At 37.5% G+C, this 22,427-nt stretch overlaps 4 protein-coding genes across 4 annotated transcripts; 3 read left to right on the top strand and 1 right to left on the bottom strand.

The window, feature by feature from the left end:
* Positions 1 to 291: 291 nt before the first annotated feature.
* On the bottom strand, positions 292 to 3,291 carry LOC133670865 (uncharacterized). Its single transcript, XM_062091456.1, has 5 exons — positions 3,278 to 3,291; positions 2,623 to 3,186; positions 2,096 to 2,280; positions 878 to 991; positions 292 to 785 (listed from the first exon to the last, which is right to left on the bottom strand). Exons 1-5 carry the CDS (start codon positions 3,289 to 3,291, stop codon positions 658 to 660), a joined length of 1,005 nt encoding a protein of 334 aa, XP_061947440.1. The 3' UTR covers positions 292 to 657.
* Positions 3,292 to 6,878: 3,587 nt separating this feature from the next.
* Positions 6,879 to 8,471, top strand: LOC133670864 (pentatricopeptide repeat-containing protein At3g04750, mitochondrial-like). Its single transcript, XM_062091454.1, has one exon. The coding sequence runs from the start codon at positions 6,879 to 6,881 to the stop codon at positions 8,469 to 8,471; it is 1,593 nt and encodes a 530-aa protein (XP_061947438.1).
* An 866-nt stretch (positions 8,472 to 9,337) lies between these two features.
* On the top strand, positions 9,338 to 10,241 carry LOC133671721 (kunitz trypsin inhibitor 5-like). The gene has a single exon (XM_062092573.1). It carries the CDS (start codon positions 9,444 to 9,446, stop codon positions 10,062 to 10,064), a length of 621 nt encoding a protein of 206 aa, XP_061948557.1. The 5' UTR covers positions 9,338 to 9,443; the 3' UTR covers positions 10,065 to 10,241.
* A 3,480-nt stretch (positions 10,242 to 13,721) lies between these two features.
* Positions 13,722 to 14,600, top strand: LOC133670339 (kunitz trypsin inhibitor 5-like). Its single transcript, XM_062090816.1, has one exon. It carries the CDS (start codon positions 13,803 to 13,805, stop codon positions 14,421 to 14,423), a length of 621 nt encoding a protein of 206 aa, XP_061946800.1. The 5' UTR covers positions 13,722 to 13,802; the 3' UTR covers positions 14,424 to 14,600.
* The last annotated feature ends 7,827 nt before the right edge of the window (positions 14,601 to 22,427 follow it).

Genomic DNA, 22,427 nt, shown 5'->3' with positions numbered 1-22,427 from the left:
AAATCCCAAGGACCACAACTAAACATGATTTTCACTGAGAGAGTTCAGATAATTATTTGATAAGCATGCATATAATAGATGCACCGAAAAAGCATTACACACTGAGTGTGGAACTTATGAGTGCTAGGGACGTTCCGGCAAAAAATCATGCTTCTGGTCACGGAACCAGTAATGGAAAGCTCGTTGACAGTGCACGGTGTGTGACAAATTCATTCCTCTGTGTTGTGATGCTTGCTGATTCTGATGCTCAACAAGATGTCACGACCACTCAATCACACATGAGCTTCAAAATAAACTTTAAACCAAAACGGTTTTAGAATAAGCGCTATAGTTTTTAGGGTATCCATCAAGATGGTTGCCATGTGACTTTTACTCAAGAAACTTGCAAACTCCCTTACTGCTATCCTGTTGACCACAGAGCATCTCAACTATCCTTTTCTTTACGGTCAAGAAACTCCAGCCCACATATTCAGAGACATGAGCTCCATCAGATGTGTTCTGACTTGTTTTTTGGTTTTATGTTCGCTGAATTTCGATTCTAGGAAAAATAATTTGTTGAATTTACAAGATTGTAAACCAGGAGGACTCAAAACAAACCCAATCACGGAAAAAAAGAAGCTGAAGGGGGCCTTAACGAGTGAACATCCACGACTCAATTCACTTCTTCACCAGAACATACATAGCTACTCTGGGGCTGCAATATTCTGGATGCCACTGTGTCTGCTCCACACGCCCAACAACAAATTCCTTCATCGCAGCATCAAGGAAATACTCGAGGACAGCATCTGCCACAGGAATAAGCAATAAGAATTTTAAAATTTGCATGTGTCTGGTGTGCGCGCAAGCATGCATGGGCATGAGAGACTGAGACTCTCACCATTCCGAAGTTCTCCGGCCAAAAATATAGTTGTTTGGGCTCCACAGAGTTGCCCCAATGTGTCCAACAAATCTACCACAGCACCTTCACTATAGACCACATCCGATCCAAGCACTGATAAGCAGAACACATAATTAAGTTAAAATGCTGCTTTTCCAAGGACCACACAAGCATGATTTTCCAAATTTTTGATCATTCGCCAATGTATTGGAAGAAATTCAGGAATATGAGCAGGCTACTGCAACTATCAGCTAATCCAAGTGCAAACATTGACAATTCTAAGAAAGAATGCTAAAGAAGTCTACTAAAATGTTTGCTATTCCACAAAATAAATAGATTACTCTATCACTTAGAAAAATCCTTACGATATGTTGCTAGCATGGGGACCAATACCAGCTAGAAAAATAATTGCAATATGCAACTCACTATTTATTTTCATAAGCAACTTAGATTACACTGGATAAACTGTGAACAGATAACAGCGAAAGGTTTTGCAGCCAACATGAAATTTGTGTTAAAGTGCTTTTCCAACACTATTGAAACAGAGCTAGCACACCCTCACCTTCCTGTCATGAGACATCTGAAGGATCCAATCCTTAGTCTCTTAAAATTTAAATGACTCCATATAACTTATCAGCTAAACTAGTTGTCACCTGCGCCAATTATCATGATAATCTTACAAACAGAAACCATGAAAGAACAAATATCAATACAAATAAAAATCAACTTCATGTACATCTTATGATGATGATGGAAACGCTTGAGTGCCTGATTTCTCAAGTCTTGCTTCTCAGTACCAGAAAATAATAACCTCTTTCTTTTTTGCTGTTATTCTCAGCATTACTAAGTATCTTTTTTTTTTAAAATTAGATTCATCAATGGACATATGCCAAATTTATTGCATTTCACCTTTCTTATGAATGAAATGTATGCTTGATTTTTCATAGAAAATTCATGTGAAACACTCACATGAACTGTCTGCATATCCAATTCACCTTAACCAATCAAATTCTCTTGCAAATCACTGCCAATTATGATTTGAACAGTTCTGTAATTTCAAGAAATACACGTTATTCTAAATTGAATTGCCACAAATTTGTCACAATATGGATTCAATAAAACATTAAAAAGTTGCTCACGTGGAACCGATTAGCAAAAATAGGTACATTTCAATTTCAATTCACGCTCCAGCAGGCAAAGATAACAAATAAGTCGTACCGTAATCAGGAAAAGGATCAATCAAATCCTGATCTGGGTCATCTCCCCATATGAGTTCCTTAACAACTGCAGAGCCCCGCACGTTTCCATGCCTCAGATTTGTTTCGATATTCTTTTTCAGTAACCTCAGTCTATCAGGCAGATCAGTGAGTGTTACTTGAGCACCCAAGAGAGCTGCAATGCAGCTGCAAACCATAAACATGAGACATATTCAACTCAAAAAAGTGAAAATTTTCCTCTTCTTTCTCAACTAGAAAAGTTGAATTCAGAAATTAGAAAATTCAACCAGCCTAATATCAAAAAGTTTGAGTCTTTGCATGCCAAAAATCACCGACACTTCTTATTGAGTATCTTCATTTATAACAAAAGGAGGTCCAATTCCAAAGGGACCTCTTTAAATTAACTCAATTATCAGGCTGGATGGTGAAAAGTTTCCGCCTTTTGCCAGCCCACTTAAGAGAACAATTTTCCATAACAAAGTATGAATAAAAGGATAAAAAAGAAAGTGATAAAGAAGCAATCTTTACCCTACCAATCCACAGCCAGAGCCCAATTCAACAACCTTCTGGCCATGAAGAAGAAGCAGGCCAGAGTCGACAGCATGCTCCAAGAACTTCCCCAACACAACACCACTGTCCCACATGACTGAACCAGTGACTCCAGGTGTGCTCAATGAAGAAGGAGACTGGAGGATGGAGAGATAATGACCACAAGCATCAAGATTGAGTTGGAGAGAAGATTGGGAGACAAAAGAGTTTGGTTTTGAAAAAGTGGGCTGTTGGATACCCCACAAGAGCATGGTTTCCGCAGCAGCTGATTCTTCATCTTGTCTTAGTACTCTCACCTTTCCACCATAAGATCCCAACTTTATTTCTTCTTCCATTTCTGATTCAGCAACAGTACTACTAGCCATCAGTTTGATACCCTCAAAGAGTTGCCAAAGAATAGCAGGAGCAGGAGCAGGAGCAGGAGCAGGTCTGTTGCTCCACTTTAGATGGTGAGTGACTAAGCCTAGTAGCCAACCTTTTGCTGCTTTCTTGCTATACTTTGTCGGCCCATCCCCAAAGTTGGGGGTCAAAAGATTTCCGGGCCTAAGGTTTGAGCTTCAAAAACATTCAGTTCGAGTTAGAATCGGTACATGATCAGGCTCTCCTTTTTATGATAGCAAAGGGAATGGCGTACCATACCCATACCATAACATATACAAAAACCCATATCCATACCACCCGGAAAAGAATTGTCAATGCTATTTAATAACCTAGTATTAAAGAAAATATCCTGAAATTGAGTTGACGATTAATTTTATAAAAAAATAATTCACTTTTATTATTTAAAAAATATTAATAATGAGAAAATCAAAATTGAATAAATAAATAAAATAGGAGCCATGATTAAAAAATAAAAAACCAATTGGTTTAGAGCCTTTTCCTTTATTTTAGCTATAGAATTTTTCCAAATATCCTTTTTTGATCATTTTAGATTGGAAATTAATTAATTGATTTAGTTCAAAATCTTATTTTATTTTACATTTTAATCTTTTAGTTTAAGAGAAAATGGAGAGAGTCATCAGAAAATAATGAAAAAAAGATGGAGTCATGTGAGTCATTTTTTTTTTAAATAGACAAACTTGATATCAAAGTATTTCTATTAATTAGAGAAGTGCCTTCAAAGTGTTTTTGATCATCCATATTAGCTAAAAAAAATACATCAGGATTAAGAGAGGTTTTGTTTTAAAAAAATAATTTGATTATGTTTTTTTTAACTATATTTGAGGTTTTTTCGGTTGATAAATTAATTTTGAGGTTTTAAGGGTGTTTAGTAGATGTTTTTAGATAAAAATAGATTAAAAATTAGACTTTTGATTTCAAAAGGCACCTTGCTCAACTCTTCATCCACCTTTGTGTTGTCTGAATTCTAAAAATAAACGATGTGTTATTTCAAAAGAATTAAGTTATCCAGGCTTGATCGCCTAGCTTTTCTAAAAAAATCTTTTCCCCACCATTTTCATACAGTTTCTTAGAAATTAAATAAGTTAAGATATACTAGGTACATTTTATTAATTATTAAATTAATTCAAAATATATTTTAGATATTATTTTATTAAATTTTCTTAAATTTTTAATCAATAAATATTATAGAAATGTTTTTAAAATATAAGCAAGTGTTTTTTCACACATCATGGTTTTTTTAATCTAGTTAATTTATTGTGATTGTTTATTTTTGTTATAATATAATTAAATTAAACAAGTTTATTGAAACTTATGGAGTTTATGATTTCGGTCACAATTTCTTTTTTACTTTTAGAAAATATGCTACCTATATTTAGACATTTTATTATATTTAGATTTTTTAATACAACCCACAGTTTAACGCCGACCAGCTATCTAGTTAAATGCCAAAACCTAAGACTAATCTTCCTAGTAAAAAAAACAATAATTGCACATGTATATATATTTAACCCCAAGTGTCATTTTTATGTTATATGTTTTTATTTATTTTTTCTTAGAGGTGAATTTTTATTGTCAAGAACAAATAATTTTTATTTTTATAAATGCATCATGTAAAGACAATTTATTTATATAAAATAAAAAATAAAAAAATAGAAAAAATTATAATAATCTCTTTGAAGCACTATACAATTAAAAAAAGTAATTAAACATATTAATTACTATTAAAAAAGTGAAATAAAATTTTTAAAAAATTAGAGAGAGGATGTTAATTAAAGTTTAAATAAAAAAAATTAGTAAAAAGCTTTCTGAAAAAGGAAAAAGCTAGGTGAGAGATTGTAAATTGAAAGAAATCGCAGGAATTTAAAAGTTCTATTTTCTTAATATTAAATTTAATCGTTTTCTTTTAGTTTTTGTTAACTATGAATAAAGTTTTATTTCATAAAATGGATCAATAATTCATGAGAGAGAACACAAACTTGAAGAAATCTCAACACGTGCAACCTTGTTGATGTAACTTCGAAGGATGATATTACAATTAAAAAACTTCAATGATGAAAATAAAAATAATTGCACCGTTAGTTTGAACATTGCACACGTAGTTCTTGGTAATGGTAACATCCGGGCATTCGATGATCATTCTTATTTATATGATCATCGGATATTTACCAATGTTATATCTGTTCAAATATCAATTTAAACTGGTTTTGGAATGAAATATTGCCATAGGATATTAATGATACGTTAAAAATGAAAAAATGAAAAAAAAGATAGAGAGATAGATAAGCGATGAATGAGCAGGCACCATTTCTGAAACAAATAACAAACGTTTTGAAGATGTAAGGTTGTTGTTTTGAATTTTGATCCTCTTCTTGGTGATTATGTACGTGTCAGCCACTTTGTCCTAATCTTGGTTCAATTCTTGTTTTGATGGTTCTATGCAAATCTATGTTTCTTTTGGTTTATTTCAATGTTATTTAAAGTTTCATTGCTCTTTCTTACATGAGGTTCTCTTATGGACGTCTTGCGCAGATAAAATTCTTACTTCCTGAAGCTACACAGATTCATAAGATTATGTTACATGACAAGCTAGAAATCACCATGCAAGAAGTCTGATATGATTGCTTTGCTTCTAGGTATGACATTTTCCCCTCTATCAGTTTTCTTGACGCCTGAGTTTTCAAGTGGATCGATTCCTGTGGAATTGTGAATTAGTTGGCTTGAGTAAGAATATAACATTGCAGTTTAGATGGAGGGGGAGATCATCTGTAGATCAGAAAACCTGCCAGCCTGATTCAACGCACCGGCTGATGCCTATTCATTAGCCTGACCTTCTTTCTCTGATTCACCACATGTTCCAGTCAGCTAGCCTCTCTCCAGTCACAAAGGAGGAACTTGTGCACAGGATAATTCTAAATAGTTTAGACGTGTCAAAATGGCTCTGCCTTTATAGCACCCTTGACATTTTTCTTCTTGAATCACTGGTCAGTGAACTCACCCAGTCTTCTCTTACAGCCACCGGGGAGATTGAAGAAAAGATTGGGATTCTAGAAAAGCAAGTTCCGGATTGGATTTGCGGGATACCAGCACCTAGCGGCGATGTGTTGTACGAGTGGGCGTATCGTACATCTCTTTGATCTTACATGCAACCTTCTTTCCATGAAGAGAGTACACCAGCGCAAATATTGTGTGGGGGCACCTTGCCATTAGAAGATGAATATGCGTGCTTCTCTGTATAAGTGAATATTTGCAGATGTTTATACGTCGCAATGAAACAAATTAATCTAGTTGTTTTTATGGTAAGAAAGTAACACCACAATTTCCCTTATGAGATGGCCCTGTTGCCATTCCCTTCTGCCTCTCTGGCCCTGTGCAGGATCAAGAAAACACCAGGCAACGGTTATAGAAAAGGACGATATCTGAAGGCATCTTGATTCAATACAAGTAAAACTGGCACTGGTGGGGAAATGCTATTGATTCATCAATTTGGAGTCTTGGACATTGTGTTCTCGCTTAGCTGGTCTTTGCCCAATTACGTGCTTTCTTTCATAGACTTGTGTGTTTGGCCTTGCTATAACTTATCCGTAGGCTATCTATCCATTGCTGGATACATCAGTCTACATAGTTTTATTTTATGTCCGCCATTAAAGTTGGTGACCAAAATGCGCCTCTTATTTAATTTTGATGAATTAGCTTTTCCTTGCTGAAGGTGGAATTTAAAACCCTGAGAAGGTGTTTTATGACACTGACCAACACATTTGTATGTCTGGTGGCATTTTTGATAAAATTATAAATAGGCCGACTCTGATGCATCCCTGCGGGCGTACTATAGATGAATGAAGCGCCAGAGCTTGAAGCTTCTGCTGCAAAGTTGTGCAGATCTCGTTACTCTCAAGCAAATCCATGCCCAAGCTCTCACTCAAGGATTACACTTCATTGAGCAACCCTTAGCCTGCAAATTAGTTAATAGATATGCTAAATTGGGTAATCCACGTGATGCACAGAAGGTGTTTGGTTATATTCAAGACCCCGATAGAGTAACTTATACTTCTCTAATCAATCTTTACTTGAGCACTCAACTTCCAATCAAAGCCTTTTCAGTTTTTTCAAAGCTGGTAAATGAGGGTTTAAGGCCTGACAGCCATTCAGTTGTTGGTGCGTTATCAGCTTGTGGAAAAAAACAAGATTTGCTAAATGGGAAGCTAGTGCATGGGATGATCTTTAGATTTCATTTGGGGGCGAATTCGATTGTTGGTAATGCTTTGATTGATATGTATTGCAGAAATGGTGAAATTAAGATAGCCCAGTTGGTGTTTAAGCAAATGGGTATCAAAGATGTGTCTTCTTGGACCAGTTTGCTTAATGGGTTTGTAATGTGCAATGGTTTAGAGTCAGCTAGGCGTGTGTTTGATGAAATGCCATGGAGGAATGGCGTTGCTTGGACTGCGATGATAACAGGTTATGTTCGAGGAGGAATGCCAATTCGGGGTCTTGAAATGTTTAAGCAAATGAAAGCTGAAGGGGAAAACCAGCCTACGGTTATCACGGCAGTGGCTGTTCTCTCGGGTTGTGCTGATCTTGGGGCTCATGATCATGGTCAAGCTGTTCATGGTTATATCAGCAAAGTTAATCTCGATAAGGGTGCTACTGTGAGCAATGCTTTAATGGATATGTACTCAAAGGGTGGGTGCGTTGAGTCTGCTACGAAGATATTCGATAGACTGGTGAAAAAAGATGTGTTTTCATGGACTACTATGATATCAGCGCACTCATCTCATGGTAAAGGAAACCATGCCCTTGAAGTTTTCTATGACATGTTGGAATCTGGGGTCATCCCAAATGATGTTACATTTCTGTTGGTTCTATCAGGTTGCAGCCATTCAGGATTGCTTGTCGAGGCAAATAAATTGTTTAACGGAATGATCCAATGTTACGGTTTTGAACCCAAGATTGAGCATTACGGATGCATGGTAGACCTTCTTTGTCGAGCAGGGTTTTTGGAAGAGGCAAAAGAATTGATTGATAATATGCCTATGGACCCAGATGCTGTTATCTGGCGATCCTTGCTTAGCGCTTGTATGAACCAGAGGAACTTGGGCTTGGCTGAAATTTCAGGAAAGAAGATAATTGAATTGGAACCGCATGATCATGGAGTGTATGTGCTCCTCTCCAACATCTATCACGTAGCAAACAGGATGAAGGACGCACGGAAGATGAGGAAAATGATGGGTGATCAAAAAGTCATGAAAAAACCAGCATGGAGTTACATTGAGTTAAATGGTGTTGTTCATGAATTTCATACAGAAAATGCAACTCATCATGCTTCCACAAAAATTTACATGTTTCTAGAAATGATCAATAAGCATTTGAGATTGGATACGGATTACTCTTTGTTCGAAATGGACCTGGTATATGACGGGCTGCTTTGAAATCGGGCAAGGTTTTGGCAGAGCATTTTGGAGAAGAGTTTTGGTTAAGGCAGCTGTAGATTGAAGCACTTGTAAACTTGAGACAGTTCAATTTTTTACATGAATTATTAAGATGCACTTTTCCTTTACTTAGGTGGCTCTTAAAAATTAAATTAATGAAGTCTTCTCTATGCTTCTACATGAATTTTCCATACTTAGATTGCTCTTAAGTCCACATTGATAGAAAACCAAATCAGATAGCTACCAAGACATTACTGTTAATATGTACAAAATGGCAGTCACGGAGACTATTTCTAATAACGTGAAATCAGGTTTTGATTAGTTCTTGCAACCAGAATCTCAGACAGCCATCGCAAGAAAATGCTTACAGCTCTATTTAAATAAAGGAAAATGTCGACACTAGCGTGTTCTCATGATCTCCTCACTATATTCTTCTCTCATCAAACAAGCCATGTGAAGTGACTTGAACTGCAAACCAGAAATTAATTAAAAACGAAGTTGTTGAGATGATGCGATGTAGCAGATAAGAAGCTCTGACTTCTGACTTCGTACAAATCTTTGACATTGCTACTTCAATAAAAAAACACACTATCAACTATTGTAATATACAGCTTTCTTTTATTGCCTAAGGAACTCTGCTTTCCCGAAAACAGGGTGTGGTGTGGTTTAGGACCATCACTATTTTATCAAATAACAAAAACAAATATTAACAAAGACGGATCATATTGTACGAGCTACTCAAGAACATAAAATATAGGATCCGGTTTATCCAAGATCTTTTAATTGACTTTATGGCTGGTCAAGCCACCAGTTTTAAATGCATGTCATACACGGCGCTCCTTCAAAAGTTCTTACCAGAGTCATGCATGCATGCAGGCATCCCACTGTATTGCTAACTCTATAAATTCAAGCCTCTTCCCATTCATTCTAGCATAAACACATCACACACATTGAAAGTCACCCACAACGACAATGAGAGCTGCAATTCTAGCATTGTCCTTCCTTCTTTTTGCCTTAGCTGCAAATCAATTGCCTAGGGTAGCAGCTACTGCTGCCCCTGAGCCAGTGCTCGACGTCACTGGTAAGATACTTAGAACCGGCACTGGCTACTTCATCCTGCCGGTGATCCGTGGGAGAGGCGGTGGGCTCAAAATGGCTAGCACTGGAAGAAGAACCTGCCCACTTGATGTTGTCCAGGACCGATATGAGGCATCAAATGGCCTCCCACTGAAATTCACACCTGTGAACACCAAGAAAGGTGTCGTCCGCGTCCACACCGATCTTAACATAAGATTCTCTGCTGCATCAATCTGTCACCAGTCAACAGCGTGGAAGCTTGACAGCTATGATGAATGGACAAAACAATGGTTCGTCACAACCAATGGAGTTGAAGGAAATCCTGGTCCGGAAATGACAATCAACTGGTTCAAGATAGAGAAGTTCGAAGACAAGTACAAGCTAGTTTTTTGCCCTACAGTGTGTCAACACTGCAAAGTTATGTGCAAAGATATCGGGATTTTTGTTGATGCCAAAGGAGTAAGGCGTCTGGCTCTTAGCAGCGTGCCTCTCAAAGTTATGTTCAAGAAGGCTTGAAGATCATGATCGATGATGATGCATGCTCAAATACAATATCAATAAGCTACGCCATGTGCTTCTGTAGGAATAAATTCCATATTTGGAAATTAAAATGTATCTCATGTCGTTACATATAAATATATCTTGCTAGTGACTTGATCTCTTTACTTAATAAAGAAACAATATTGTTGACTATTGTGACGTTGGTGTCCTTACTTCTTTCTCTATGGTTGTTGAAACAATGTCCAATTTTTACTTCTCTAGTTTGGGGGAGAAAAGGCACACTAAATGTTTCAGGAATATGAAATAGCTGAAAAATACGGAGTATCAAACACTGATATTCGAATATTATATCATTTGATACAAACTCATCTCTAGAAAAGCAAACAAAACCCAATTGTCAACTAAAATAAAGCATAAATGAAATTTTGTTTTTGCATGGAAAATGAAGCTTTTCCTGCAGAAATGAAACCACCATGTTTGCTTAATTTTTTTTTAAAATGTCATCTTTATTTTTTTTAAATCAAACAACATTTAATTTAAAGTGGTAAATGTCACGATGTCTCCTTATTAAGATTATGTTAATCGAAGGTGAGTGAAAAGTCAGGGTTTGAGTTTTCAAACCATAAGAACCTATTTTCCAACTTTTTTCATTAAAAAATTAAAAAAAGAGCCTGAGAACCATATGATAAAGCCATTTATGGCTTCAAAACACTCTTTTATCGGTAAAAGAAAAACTAAATTAAATACAAAAAATTCTTAAGCCGCAATCTATTTTCTCTAGCCACTCTAGCGTGATGACAGTTATAGAATACTTCTACGGCACTTCTCTCATCATTATGAACTAATTGACACAAAATTAGACTTTTTTCGTTGATGAAGCATGGCTAGCCGACAACTTCTTTCTCCTTCCCCTTTGTCTAATAATTTTCTCTCTCCTCTCTCAAAACTCAAGAACTAAAACATGAAAAAAAGAGAGTTTAGACCTAAACATAGAATCCAAAAACCCAAGCGACAAAAATGAGTAGATTGAGGCTTTTAATTTGGATGAAAATTAAATTTTTACACGAAAATGAAAGAAGGTCGTGTTTGGTTTTTTGTGCATTTTATTTTCATCTTCTTTTAATTATTTTTATACTATAAATTTAAACCCAATTTCATTTAATCATTCTCAAACAAAAAAAATTTAAATTGATCAATCACATTAAATTTGCTAGAACGTGCAAAGAAAAGAAAGTCTCAACACATAATTTGAGAAGAAATAGGAGGCTTAACCTATTATTTTAGCCAATCTTCACACACACACACACACACACACATTCCATAATATGCCTCCTCAAGCCGAGGGTGGAGGATCGACCCGAAGCTTGAATCGAAAAGCAGTAAAGGAAGCAGTAGAAAGCAGATATGGAAAGGCCCTTATCGTCACCAACATGCAAATAATCATTACCAAGATAGGGTGCAGAATCGGTCAGAGTTGCAAGATTAGGCATAATGTGTTGGTTTGCACTAGTGTCTGGGAACCAAGTAGGGGCATAAACAGTACCAACAACAAGATAGGCAGGGGGCTGCTTGCACATTGAGAGGCTGTGTGGCCGAAGGAGAAGCACGGCTGACACATGATGTTATGCTCAAAAGACCGGTGAGGAGACCATTGCCCAGAACGAGAGGGCCGTCTATTCAGCTGACAATTCCTTGCTTCCAGTCGGTGGGAGCAGAGGAATGGAAGCCATGAAAATCAAACCTGTGTTGGTGGTTGTGGCGGTTGTTGTTGGGACACCAATTGCCACAAGAACGACCTTTGTTTCGACTGAAATTGGGGTTGTGTTGATACTGGGAAAGATGAGCAGAGGGCAGCAGAGACGGCGTGGGCAACAACGGTGGGTTTGCAGCCATGGATTGAAGGGAGGTCTTGTTCAAAAACTCATGGGGTAAGGAGATGGCTATGAAGATCAGCACATGAAAGCGATTCTGCTTTGGTCATGAGGCTGGCTACCAAGACATTGAACTCACCACGAAGGCCACCAAATACATAGCGGTTAAAGTTTTCAAAGGAGATAGGTTGAGCAGCAGTAGCCAATTCATCAAATAATAAGTTTGCTTACTGCATGTACACAGTAATCGAAGCATCACCTTGCTGAAGATCTTGAAAAGACCCATGGGGTTGCATAATACGGGAATTAGATGGAGAGGCGAGAGCTTTCTCAAGAGGGTGTCAAACATAATGAGAGGTCTGACAATCTACCGCAAGGTGTAGTACATCCATGGAAAGAGAGGAGTGTAACGCGCTCAAAATAGGTTGATCCTGTTGCTTCTAGCGGAGAAAAGAGGGGTTGATTGCCGAAGAAGAACCATCAGATCGGTCAGAAACATGAGAGGGAGGACATGAAACACTGAGCCATCAACAAAGTGGAAGACACCCTGACCAAGAAGATATGGCTTCATCCGCAGTGGCCAATAGAGATAGTTGCTGGTCGTAAGTTTCAGTGACACCACTTGATGAGTGTTGGACAACGCAATGATAGAAGGAGTTGTTATCCCCACGATGTGAAGAGGGATGAAAAAAACATAGGAGAAGGAACCATGGTTCTGCTCTGGAGGTTGGGGCTGTTGCTGGTGGGAGAAGGAACAAGCGGCAGCTGCTGCTGGTGGGAGAAGGAACAAGCGGCAGCAGCTTCTGAGGGGCAGGCTGGCTGGGCTGCACCGCCGGTTTGGTAGGGGGAGAAGGTGGAAGCAGCAGAGTCCATTTAGGAGAGGGAGAGGGGAGGCCAACTGCAGGGGGGAGAGGGAGAGAAGAGTTTGACGGCAGAAAACTCTGATACCAAGTTGAGAATAATTTGGAGGCTTAACCTATTGGATAACCAACCTTTTCTATATGTGTGTGTGTGTGTGTTTGTGTGTGTAGGGTGACATATAATAGTAATGGTGAGGTGATAACACAAGTGAACGACTACAATATTTCATTTTCCTATATAATAGAGACATTAATAACTAACTAACAAACAATGATGAATTGAAAAGATAAAAAATGAAGTTCCGATGACTATAGTGAAAAAACACGGCACGGTTCATTGGACAAATCCATTCACCGTGATTTACAAGTAGAATAACAGTAACGCAATTTAAAAATTAGTTTTCTTTTCTTTTACCATTATCGTTCTTCTCAATACTTGTTTTTTTTTTTTTTTTAATAACAAGCCATGCGATGCGATGTAAGGTGTAAACTACGTAAGGTAAAATATTTGACTTTCATGGACAGGCAGGCAAAGTATTTGACTGATCATCCATTCCAATACACAGAAAATTATAAACGCTGATTAGCACATGATTTGTAGTCGCAGACAAGAAGTTCTAACTTTATTTTATAACCTCATAAAATTCTTCGACGTTAATGCAATCTCTGGCAAAGGACAGTACTATATATGAATAATACAAACAAAGGAACTCTTCTCTCCCAAAAACAGGGTGTTGTTTTGGACCATCCCGATTTCATCAAATAAAAGATAATATTGTACGAGCTGCTCAAGAACATAAAATATAGGATCCGGTTTATCCAAGATCTTTTAATTGACTTTATGGCTGGTCAAGCCACCAGTTTTAAATCCATGTCGTACACGGCGCTCCTTCAAAAGTTCTTACCAGAGTCATGCATGCATGCAGGCATCCCCGTGTATTGCTAACTCTATAAATTCAAGCCTCTTCCCATTCATTCTAGCATAAACACATCACACACATTGAAAGTCACCCACAACGACAATGAGAGCTGCAATTCTAGCATTGTCCTTCCTTCTTTTTGCCTTAGCTGCAAATCAATTGCCTAGGGTAGCAGCTACTGCTGCCCCTGAGCCTGTGCTCGACGTCACTGGTAAGATACTTAGAACCGGCACTGGCTACTTCATCCTGCCGGTGATCCGTGGGAGAGGCGGTGGGCTCAAAATGGCTAGCACTGGAAGAAGAACCTGCCCACTTGATGTTGTCCAGGACCGATATGAGGCATCAAATGGCCTCCCACTGAAATTCACACCTGTGAACACCAAGAAAGGTGTCGTCCGCGTCCACACCGATCTTAACATAAGATTCTCTGCTGCATCAATCTGTCACCAGTCAACAGCGTGGAAGCTTGACAGCTATGATGAATGGACAAAACAATGGTTCGTCACAACCAATGGAGTTGAAGGAAATCCTGGTCCGGAAACGACAATCAACTGGTTCAAGATAGAGAAGTTCGAAGACAAGTACAAGCTAGTTTTTTGCCCTACAGTGTGTCAACACTGCAAAGTTATGTGCAAAGATATCGGGATTTTTGTTGATGCCAAAGGAGTAAGGCGTCTGGCTCTTAGCAGCGTGCCTCTCAAAGTTATGTTCAAGAAGGCTTGAAGATCATGATCGATGATGATGCATGCTCAAATACAATATCAATAAGCTACGCCATGTGCTTCTGTAGGAATAAATTCCATATTTGGAAATTAAAATGTATCTCATGTCGTTACATATAAATATATCTTGCTAGTGACTTGATCTCTTTACTTAATAAAGAAACAATATTGTTGACTATTGTGACGTTGGTGTCCTTACTTCTTTCTCTATGGTTGTTGAAACAATGTCCAATTTTTACTTCTCTAGTTTGGGGGAGAAAAAGCACAGTACTAAATGTTTCAGGAATATGAAATAGCTGAAAAATACGGAGTATCAAACACTGATATTCGAATATTATATCATTTGATATAAACTCATCTCTAGAAAAGCAAACAAAACCTAATTGTCAACTAAAATAAGAACCATCTCAACCCAAAAACTTAAGCTGTTAGGTAAGGTCCCAAGAAATATTTTATATTATTTTCTAACACACCCCCTCAAGTGAAAGCCCTTTGGGCTTGAAACTTACACAAGCCCATATTACCTTGTGCTTAATTTTTATCAAATAAATGAGGATGATGAGATTCGAACTCGTGACCACTTGGTCATCAAGACTCTGATACCATGTCAAAGAACCATCTCAATCCAAAAGCTTAAGCTGTTAGGTAAGGTCCCAAGATATAATTTATATTATTCTCTAACATCAACTAAAATAAAGCATAAATGAAAATTTGTTTTTGCATGAAAATGAAGTTTTTCCTGCAGAAATGAAACCACCATGTTTAATTTTTTTTGAAAATGTCATCTTTATTTTTTTTTAATCAAACAACATTTAATCTAAAGTGGTAAATGTCACGATGTCTCCTTATTAAGATTATGTTAATCGAAGGTGAGTGAAAAGTCAGGCTTTGAGTTTTCAAACCATAAAAACCTATTTTCCAACTTTTTTCATTAAAAAATTAAAAAAAGAGCCCGAGAACAATATGATAAAGCCATTTATGGCTTCAAAACACTCTTTTATTGGTAAAAGAAAAACATGAAACTAAAATAAATATAAAAAATTGTTAAGCCGTAATCTATTTTCTCTAGCCTCTCTAGCGGGATGATAGTTATAGAATACCTCTATGGCACTTCTCTCATCATTATGAACTAATTGACATAAAATTAGACTTTTTTGTTGATGAAGTATGGCTAGCTGGCCACTTCTTTCTCCTTCTCGTTTGTCCAATAATTTTCTCTCTCTTCTCTCAAAACTCAAGAACTAAAACATGAAAAAGAAGAAGATAGTTTAGACCTAAATATAGAATCCCAAAACCAAAGGCATAGTTGAGAATAATATAACATCTTAGGTTGTGCCTTCACCAACCTTTTCTATTTATGTCTATGTAGTAGAACACGGTAGTAACCATAGAGATTACAACATTGGAATAGTCCGACATTAATTTTCTATTCATATATATATATGCTATACATTATAATATGCTCCCTCAAGCTGAGGCTGGAGGATCGACCCGAAGCTTGAAACGAAAAGGAGTAAAGGACGCAGTAAAAAACGGTTTGGTGAAGACATCTGCAACTTGGTCCTAAGAAGGGAAAAAATGAATCTGTATCTCTTTCTTCGCAACCCGATCACGAGAAAAGCGATAATCGACCTCAACATGCTTAGTACAAGCATGGAAAATAGGATTTACTGAGAGATAGGTTGCGTCAAGGTTATTACACCAATTGCTAGGAGCAGAGATGGAGGGAACCTGCAGATCTGTTAACAAATATTAAAGTTAAATGACCTCAACAGTACCGTCTGCTAAGGCTTTATACTCAGCCTCAGTAGATGAGTGAGCAACTATGCGTTGCTTGCTGGATTTTCATGAAATCAGTGTTTGACCAAAGAAGACAAGGTAGCCACCCGTAGACTTGCGATCATCAATACTACGAGCCCAATATGCATCTGTAAATCCATATAGAGTGTTGTTACCCATTTTTTGATTTCCAAAAAACAAAATGAGAAAATAAAAAAAAATATATCAAAAAATATTCGAAAGAAATCCAAAAATATTAGGAGCAAGAAAAGGATGCTGGAATACCGAAAAAGGCCAAAATTGGTTGAAGAGGTTTACAAATGCAAAAGATTGAAATTTGACAGTATATTTTTGACTGATGAGAGCCTTGTTGATAAAGAAAATTCAAGTTGAGGAAGAAAAGTCTAAAATCAAATGTTTATGGACTCAATTAAATTTTATCTAAGGTTTAATTGTTTTTATAGAGGGTTGGATTGTAAGAAAATTGATTTTTAAGTCAATTTATGCTTTTATTGGAAGAAATTAATTTTTTGGGGTCCAATTATAATTTTGAAGAGTTGATTTGGTCAAATCCAAGGCTTAATTGCATAATTATTGAAGTTTGATAGCCAATTAGGGACTTAATTGAAACAATCCGAAACCAAGGACCAAACTGGAAAGTGCTAAAATCAAAGGATCCAATTACAACATTTCCAGAGGGGTTTGATTATAAGATTGTAAAAACATCCAAGGACCAAATCAGAAATATCATTTAAAATTGGAAAACAGTGTTGTTTCACTGAACATTGTTCACTGCTTTCTTCATCAGCAACGGTTTCATGTAGCTGGCTGTTCACTGCCTTCTTCATCATTAATGGTTCCATGCAGCTGGCATATGTCACGACTGTCATCCCTTTGCAAATGTTATCAAGCTAGCCGTTACCAGCACAAGGTCTCTGGCCTACAAAAGTAGGAGAAATAGAGGGGCAAATGGGAGAGGAAAAAGGGAAGCACAGAGAACAGGAAGGGGAAGAAGAGAAGGAAAGGAGAGAAACAAAGAGAGTGACCGTGGGTGGAGAAGAGGCAAAAAAAAACGAGAGAAGCAAGGTGAAAGAAACAAAGATAAGAAGCAATGTAGAAACAGAAGAGAAGAGGAAGAGCGACCGTAGCAACACCATCGTCCAACCGATCACCAGCACCACCATCAGCTTCTCACCATCTTCCTCCCCCTGCTGCAACGCTTGTGAAGAAGAAGAGGAAGCCTGCGCCTCTCCACAGACGGGAAGAACAGCAGCAAACACTGCCCACCACCGTAGAGAAGAGCCACCGTCAATAGCATGCCATCTTAAGCCACCATCAACAACGACATCACCACCACTAGAAGCAGAAGAAGAAAAGGAGAAACAGGAGACAGAAGCGGGGAGAAGAAGGAACACATAAAAAATAGAACAGAGAAGGAACATAACCACCGTCCAACAGCATATAACCGGCAGCTTCAACTCTCGCAAGAATGGACGACCGCCAGGTAAGCCTCCACTTCTCTTCTTCTTCTTCTTCCTCGCCCGGGCTACTCCACTGTTCATGTTGCATGTGAACAGTTGAGAGTTCTCAACTGTTTGTTTTTGTTTATTGGGCCAGGCAGTGCCGACCTAACCAAAAAAAATCAAAAAAATATTTTTGAAATTTTTTTGATTTCCCCGCGTATTTTTTACTGCATTTTGATCAATATTGGTTTGTATTTTTATATTGTAAAGATACAAATCCGGTATTAAAATACCTGGTTTTTGTTAAAAAATAAAAAAAAATATTTTGTTTTCATGCATACGGGCCAAGTCTCTAAAAAAAAATCATATCATATTTTCATACAACAAAAATTCAAAAAATAGGTATTAGCATGCATTTTGGCTTTAATAATTAGTTTATTAAATTCACGAGAACTAAGCCAATATTTCAAAAATTAAAAAAAATTATTTTGTTTTCTTTTAATATCTAGGTTATGATCTTATACGTAAAACGTATTCCGGATATTAAATTCTTTTGTTGAGGTTAGAACTGTTAGGTTTTACCCGATAAGATAAGGATCTCCTTACCGAGGAGAACTTTTCCTAAATCACAGATGGACCAACAACTAGAAAACATGATAAAACTTTAGATTTTATTAGAGAATAAAATAATGCAGCTTACCTGAGGTAGGGCATATTTGGGGTGCTAATACCTTTTCTTTATGCAATCAGTCCCCTCACGCGATCTCTAAGACCAGTTAGGGTTCTTGATGACCAAAATACTAGGTGGCGACTCCCATTTCAATTTTTCATTGATAAGAGACAAGAATTCCTTGTCTCCACACATTTTCCACATAAGATAACAGAATTTGAAGGTGGATGTTTTCATCGCGATGCTGCACACATGCGACATAGAGCAAAAGAGGAACCTCCAGTGATATGAAAACCATAAGATGTTGTACCTTTAAGGTAGCATATAATACGCTTAATGGCGGCCCAATGAGAATCTGTAGAAGCATGCATAAATTGACAGACTCTATTAATGGCAAAGCAGATATCTGGGCAGGTAAAGGTAAGATACTAAAGAGCATCCACGATTTGAGGAAACAGTGTAAGATCAAAGAATGAATTATCCAGTAGTATAGTAACTTTCAAAGGAGAAACTGAAGTATTAACGAGTTTGCAGGAAGTCATACCAGCGCGGGTGAGGATGTCAAGAATATATTTGTGTTGACGCATCATCAAACCCATACCTGTAGACTGAACTTTAATACCCAGAAAATAGTGAATTGCACCTAAGTCACGAATCTTGAATTCAGAGCTTAGTAATTGTATTAGGCGATGAAGCATAACAGAGTTGCTACCTATAAATAGGATGTCATCAATATACACCAGAAGATAAAAGATATTAGTTTCATTAGACAATATAAACAGTGAGGTGTCAACCTTGGAGTCCTAGAAACCAATGGAGAGCAAAAAATCATTCAGACGAGTGTACCATGCCCTCGATGCCTGGTTTAAAATTAAACCATATAATGACTTGTGTAATCTACACACATGAGATGGAAGAGTAAAGTCAACAAAACCTGGAGGTTGTTTCATGTAAACCTCTTCAGTAAGAATTCCATTGAGAAAGGCATTATGAATATCAAGTTGATGAATCTTTCAATTGCACAAAACTGCAATGGAGAAAACTAATTGGATGGTGGCATGCTTAATAACTGGACTGAAGGTTTCAAAATAATTAATACCTTTTTGCTGGGTAAAGCCTTTAGTAATAAGGAATGCTTTATAACGCTCAATGCTACCATCAACATGACGTTTGATCCGATAAACCCATCTATTGCCAATAACGTTCATCGAAGGATGAAAAAAAACCAAAGACCAAGTGTGATTAGAGCACAAAGCCTTGATCTCATCACACATAACATCATGCCAAACGACATACCTGTCAGCATCAGAGAATGCAAGAGGTTCAGAAAAGGGAGAATGCAGTACCTGAAGGGAGGTAGTAACAACGGTAGCGGAAGCAACCAGATTTGCTGTCTTCGGCTGCCGTGGTCGAAGGACCATAGGATGCCTGCTGATCAAGGGTGGCGACATAGGAGAATATAGTGGTAGTGAGGTGAGTTGTTGCAGTGGATAAGAGTAGAAATCAACCATAAGATTCAGACCAGTCGGAGGGGCTGAGGGAGAATATGCCTTAAGAAGAGGACTGTCAGCAGATGAAGGACTATAGGTAGAGGCTGAATCTATAGTAATATTGTCACTTGCCAAGTAAGGTGAAATAAAGGAGGGATCTGAGATTATTGTCCCGACACTAGTAAGGGTGGCGTGCTGGTGGCTAGATGAGACTGATGGACAAGCTGAACTTGCATCATAATGGTTAGATAAACATGCATGTGATGATGGGCAGGGGAGGGGCGGAGGCTGTGATAGGTTGACTGTTTGGGGTGGCAGAACTGTATGGGTGGTTAACAATGGGGAGTGGAGTAGATTTGGGAGGAGGGCAGTGGCAGGTTGGGTGGGGGGAGTGGTCGAGACCTTTGGAATTTTTTCAGAATTATCAAATAGGAACACATGTTCATGGAAGCAGACATGACGAGAGATATAAATGCATTGAGATACAATATCAAAACATCGATAACCAAGGTGTGATGAGATGTAACAAAAAACCACACATGGAGAGGAATGAAAATCCAATTTATGATTGTTATATGGATGCAAAAAAGGAAAGCAAAGACACCTAAAAGTACGCATAAAATGATGGGGCGAGATTGGACCTCTATAAAGTGGGTCGCGACTCCGCCCTTGTTGTTACCTAATTTTTTACCTATCTTTTTGATAAAAATTTTGAAAAATCCAAAAATAACTAAAAAAAACAATCCAAAAAACATTTTTTTTTAATATATGCATCATTTTAGCATTTTTATCATCGTCTCAAAAGAATTTAAATTTTCAAAGGTTTTTTGAACGCGTTCGACTTTTCATGTGTTATTTTTAAAATCATTGATTTTCCTCATTAAGTCGACATTGATATTGCTTGTTTTCAAAAAAATATAAAAAATAAAATCAAAATCAAAATTTACAGAAAAAAAAAAGTTGATGTACAATGTTTGAGGACTAAACAATTTTTTGCTTAAAAATTTTGAGACAAAATTTTAGGGGTCAGAAAAAACAAAAACCCTAGAAACCCAATTTTTCATCCCTTTCAAACCAAGCCACCACCCCCTCCATCTTCCTGGATTTTTTTCCCTAGAACCCGTCAAGGCATTCCCTTCCCCTTGGCCAAAATAGTTGCCACACCAACACCCATCGATTCCCCAGCTCCGTTCCAACCTCTCCATCATCCCTATCCTTTCTTAACCACAAAACACCCCTTCACTCTCCTTTCCCATTTCCAGCGCCCCTCTATAACCCCAGAACAGCTCCACAGAGCCTCCCCCCTCTCTCAACCACGAGATGACCAATCTAAAACCAACCCCAGCAGCCAACAAATCTCCCCCTTCCAACCGACCATAAACACATGGTCTCCCTCTCAGCAACTGTGAACAGCTGCCTCCAGCGTTCCCTCTCTCCGGATCTCTTCACTCACTACCAGCAGTAAAGACGCGACAGAAACCCAGTAGCCAATAACTCCTTGGTCATATTGTCAGCCACCTGAAGTAGAGGAGAAGAAGACGAACCCATAGAAAAATAAATCTACAATGAAATAGATTTTAAAAGAGGAGAAATGAGAGAAACATATCTGAAAACAGTGAAAGAAGATTAAAACAAACTGATGTTTGTGTTTTTGGGTGCTTTGCAGGTCGTCGTCGGTGAGAAAGGGAAGAAGGGAAGAAATCGTTCCAGATCCACCCGTTTATGGGCATTGCTAGTAGTGGGGCATGGAGAAGACACACGACCACTGTTCCAGTGGTTTAGAAGACTTCCGAGCAGTTTCCCGGATTTTAGAGGCTATTTTGTAATTTTTGATTTGTGTAATGTGTTCTTGGATTTAATTTGAATTTTGGTGATTTGTAACATATAAACATGGGTGTATGTGTAAAACATAGTAAAAGTGAATGTGTGTTTGTATTTTTTTATTGATGTTTTATTTATGATAAAGTCGCAAAGACAAAAAAAAGAATTTAATGTTTTGATTTGCTCACAGTTAAGGATTATGAACTTACATATAAGTTGTATTTCTAATATCTGATGAAAAGATAAAAATTTTAAAACTTCTTTAACGCCTCAAAACCACGAAACAGCTTACCTCAGGTAAGGTGCGCCAGGGGGTGCTAATACCTTTCCTAGCCACATCCAGTCCCTTACCCTCGAATCTCTAACATGATCAGCACAATCGGGTTTCCTAGTGACCCATAACCAAATACTAGATGGCGACTCCTAAAGAACAAGCAAACAAATAAAAATCGCCTCAATGCCGTATGGGGGGTGTGCGATAGAATGGTGACTCCACTGGGGAAGGTACTATTTCTGACAATATTAGACTAAGCTTTGTGTATTTGATGTGTTTAAGTTTTTGCATTTTTGTCTTTTTTGTTAATGTTTATATATAGTATGGAGATGATAGTTTTCCATGCGTGCTCCAACCAGAAACCATTCTATAAACTAGAAAGTTATTGATAGTCCACATCAAAGTTGCCCTCATAAGAAAATTATGTTTTCTCAATAAATCATAAGTTAAAGCCCTAGAGGACCACAATTACATCAACTCATTAATCAATGGTTGAAGACAAACATCT

The sequence above is a fragment of the Populus nigra genome, chromosome 13 (genome assembly GCF_951802175.1).
Source record: "Populus nigra chromosome 13, ddPopNigr1.1, whole genome shotgun sequence".
NCBI classification, from domain to species: Eukaryota; Viridiplantae; Streptophyta; class Magnoliopsida; order Malpighiales; family Salicaceae; genus Populus; species Populus nigra.
Note: the sequence above shows the minus strand (reverse complement) of the source record. Positions and strands in the feature narration are given on the sequence as shown.

What these genes read in the sequence shown, in the direction of transcription:
- LOC133670865 (XM_062091456.1), bottom strand. An exon ending in TCTGGCTGTGGATTGGTAGG is followed by an intron (nt 2,281 to 2,622) that starts GTAAAGATTGCT and finishes TATGGTTTGCAG; the next exon opens with CTGCATTGCAGCTCTCTTGG. An exon ending in GGCCGGAGAACTTCGGAATG is followed by an intron (nt 786 to 877) that starts GTGAGAGTCTCA and finishes TTCCTGTGGCAG; the next exon opens with ATGCTGTCCTCGAGTATTTC.
- LOC133670864 (XM_062091454.1), top strand. Translation starts at nt 6,879, where the DNA reads ATGAAGCGCCAGAGCTTGAAGCTTCTGCTGCAAAGTTGTGCAGATCTC.
- LOC133671721 (XM_062092573.1), top strand. Translation starts at nt 9,444, where the DNA reads ATGAGAGCTGCAATTCTAGCATTGTCCTTCCTTCTTTTTGCCTTAGCT.
- LOC133670339 (XM_062090816.1), top strand. Translation starts at nt 13,803, where the DNA reads ATGAGAGCTGCAATTCTAGCATTGTCCTTCCTTCTTTTTGCCTTAGCT.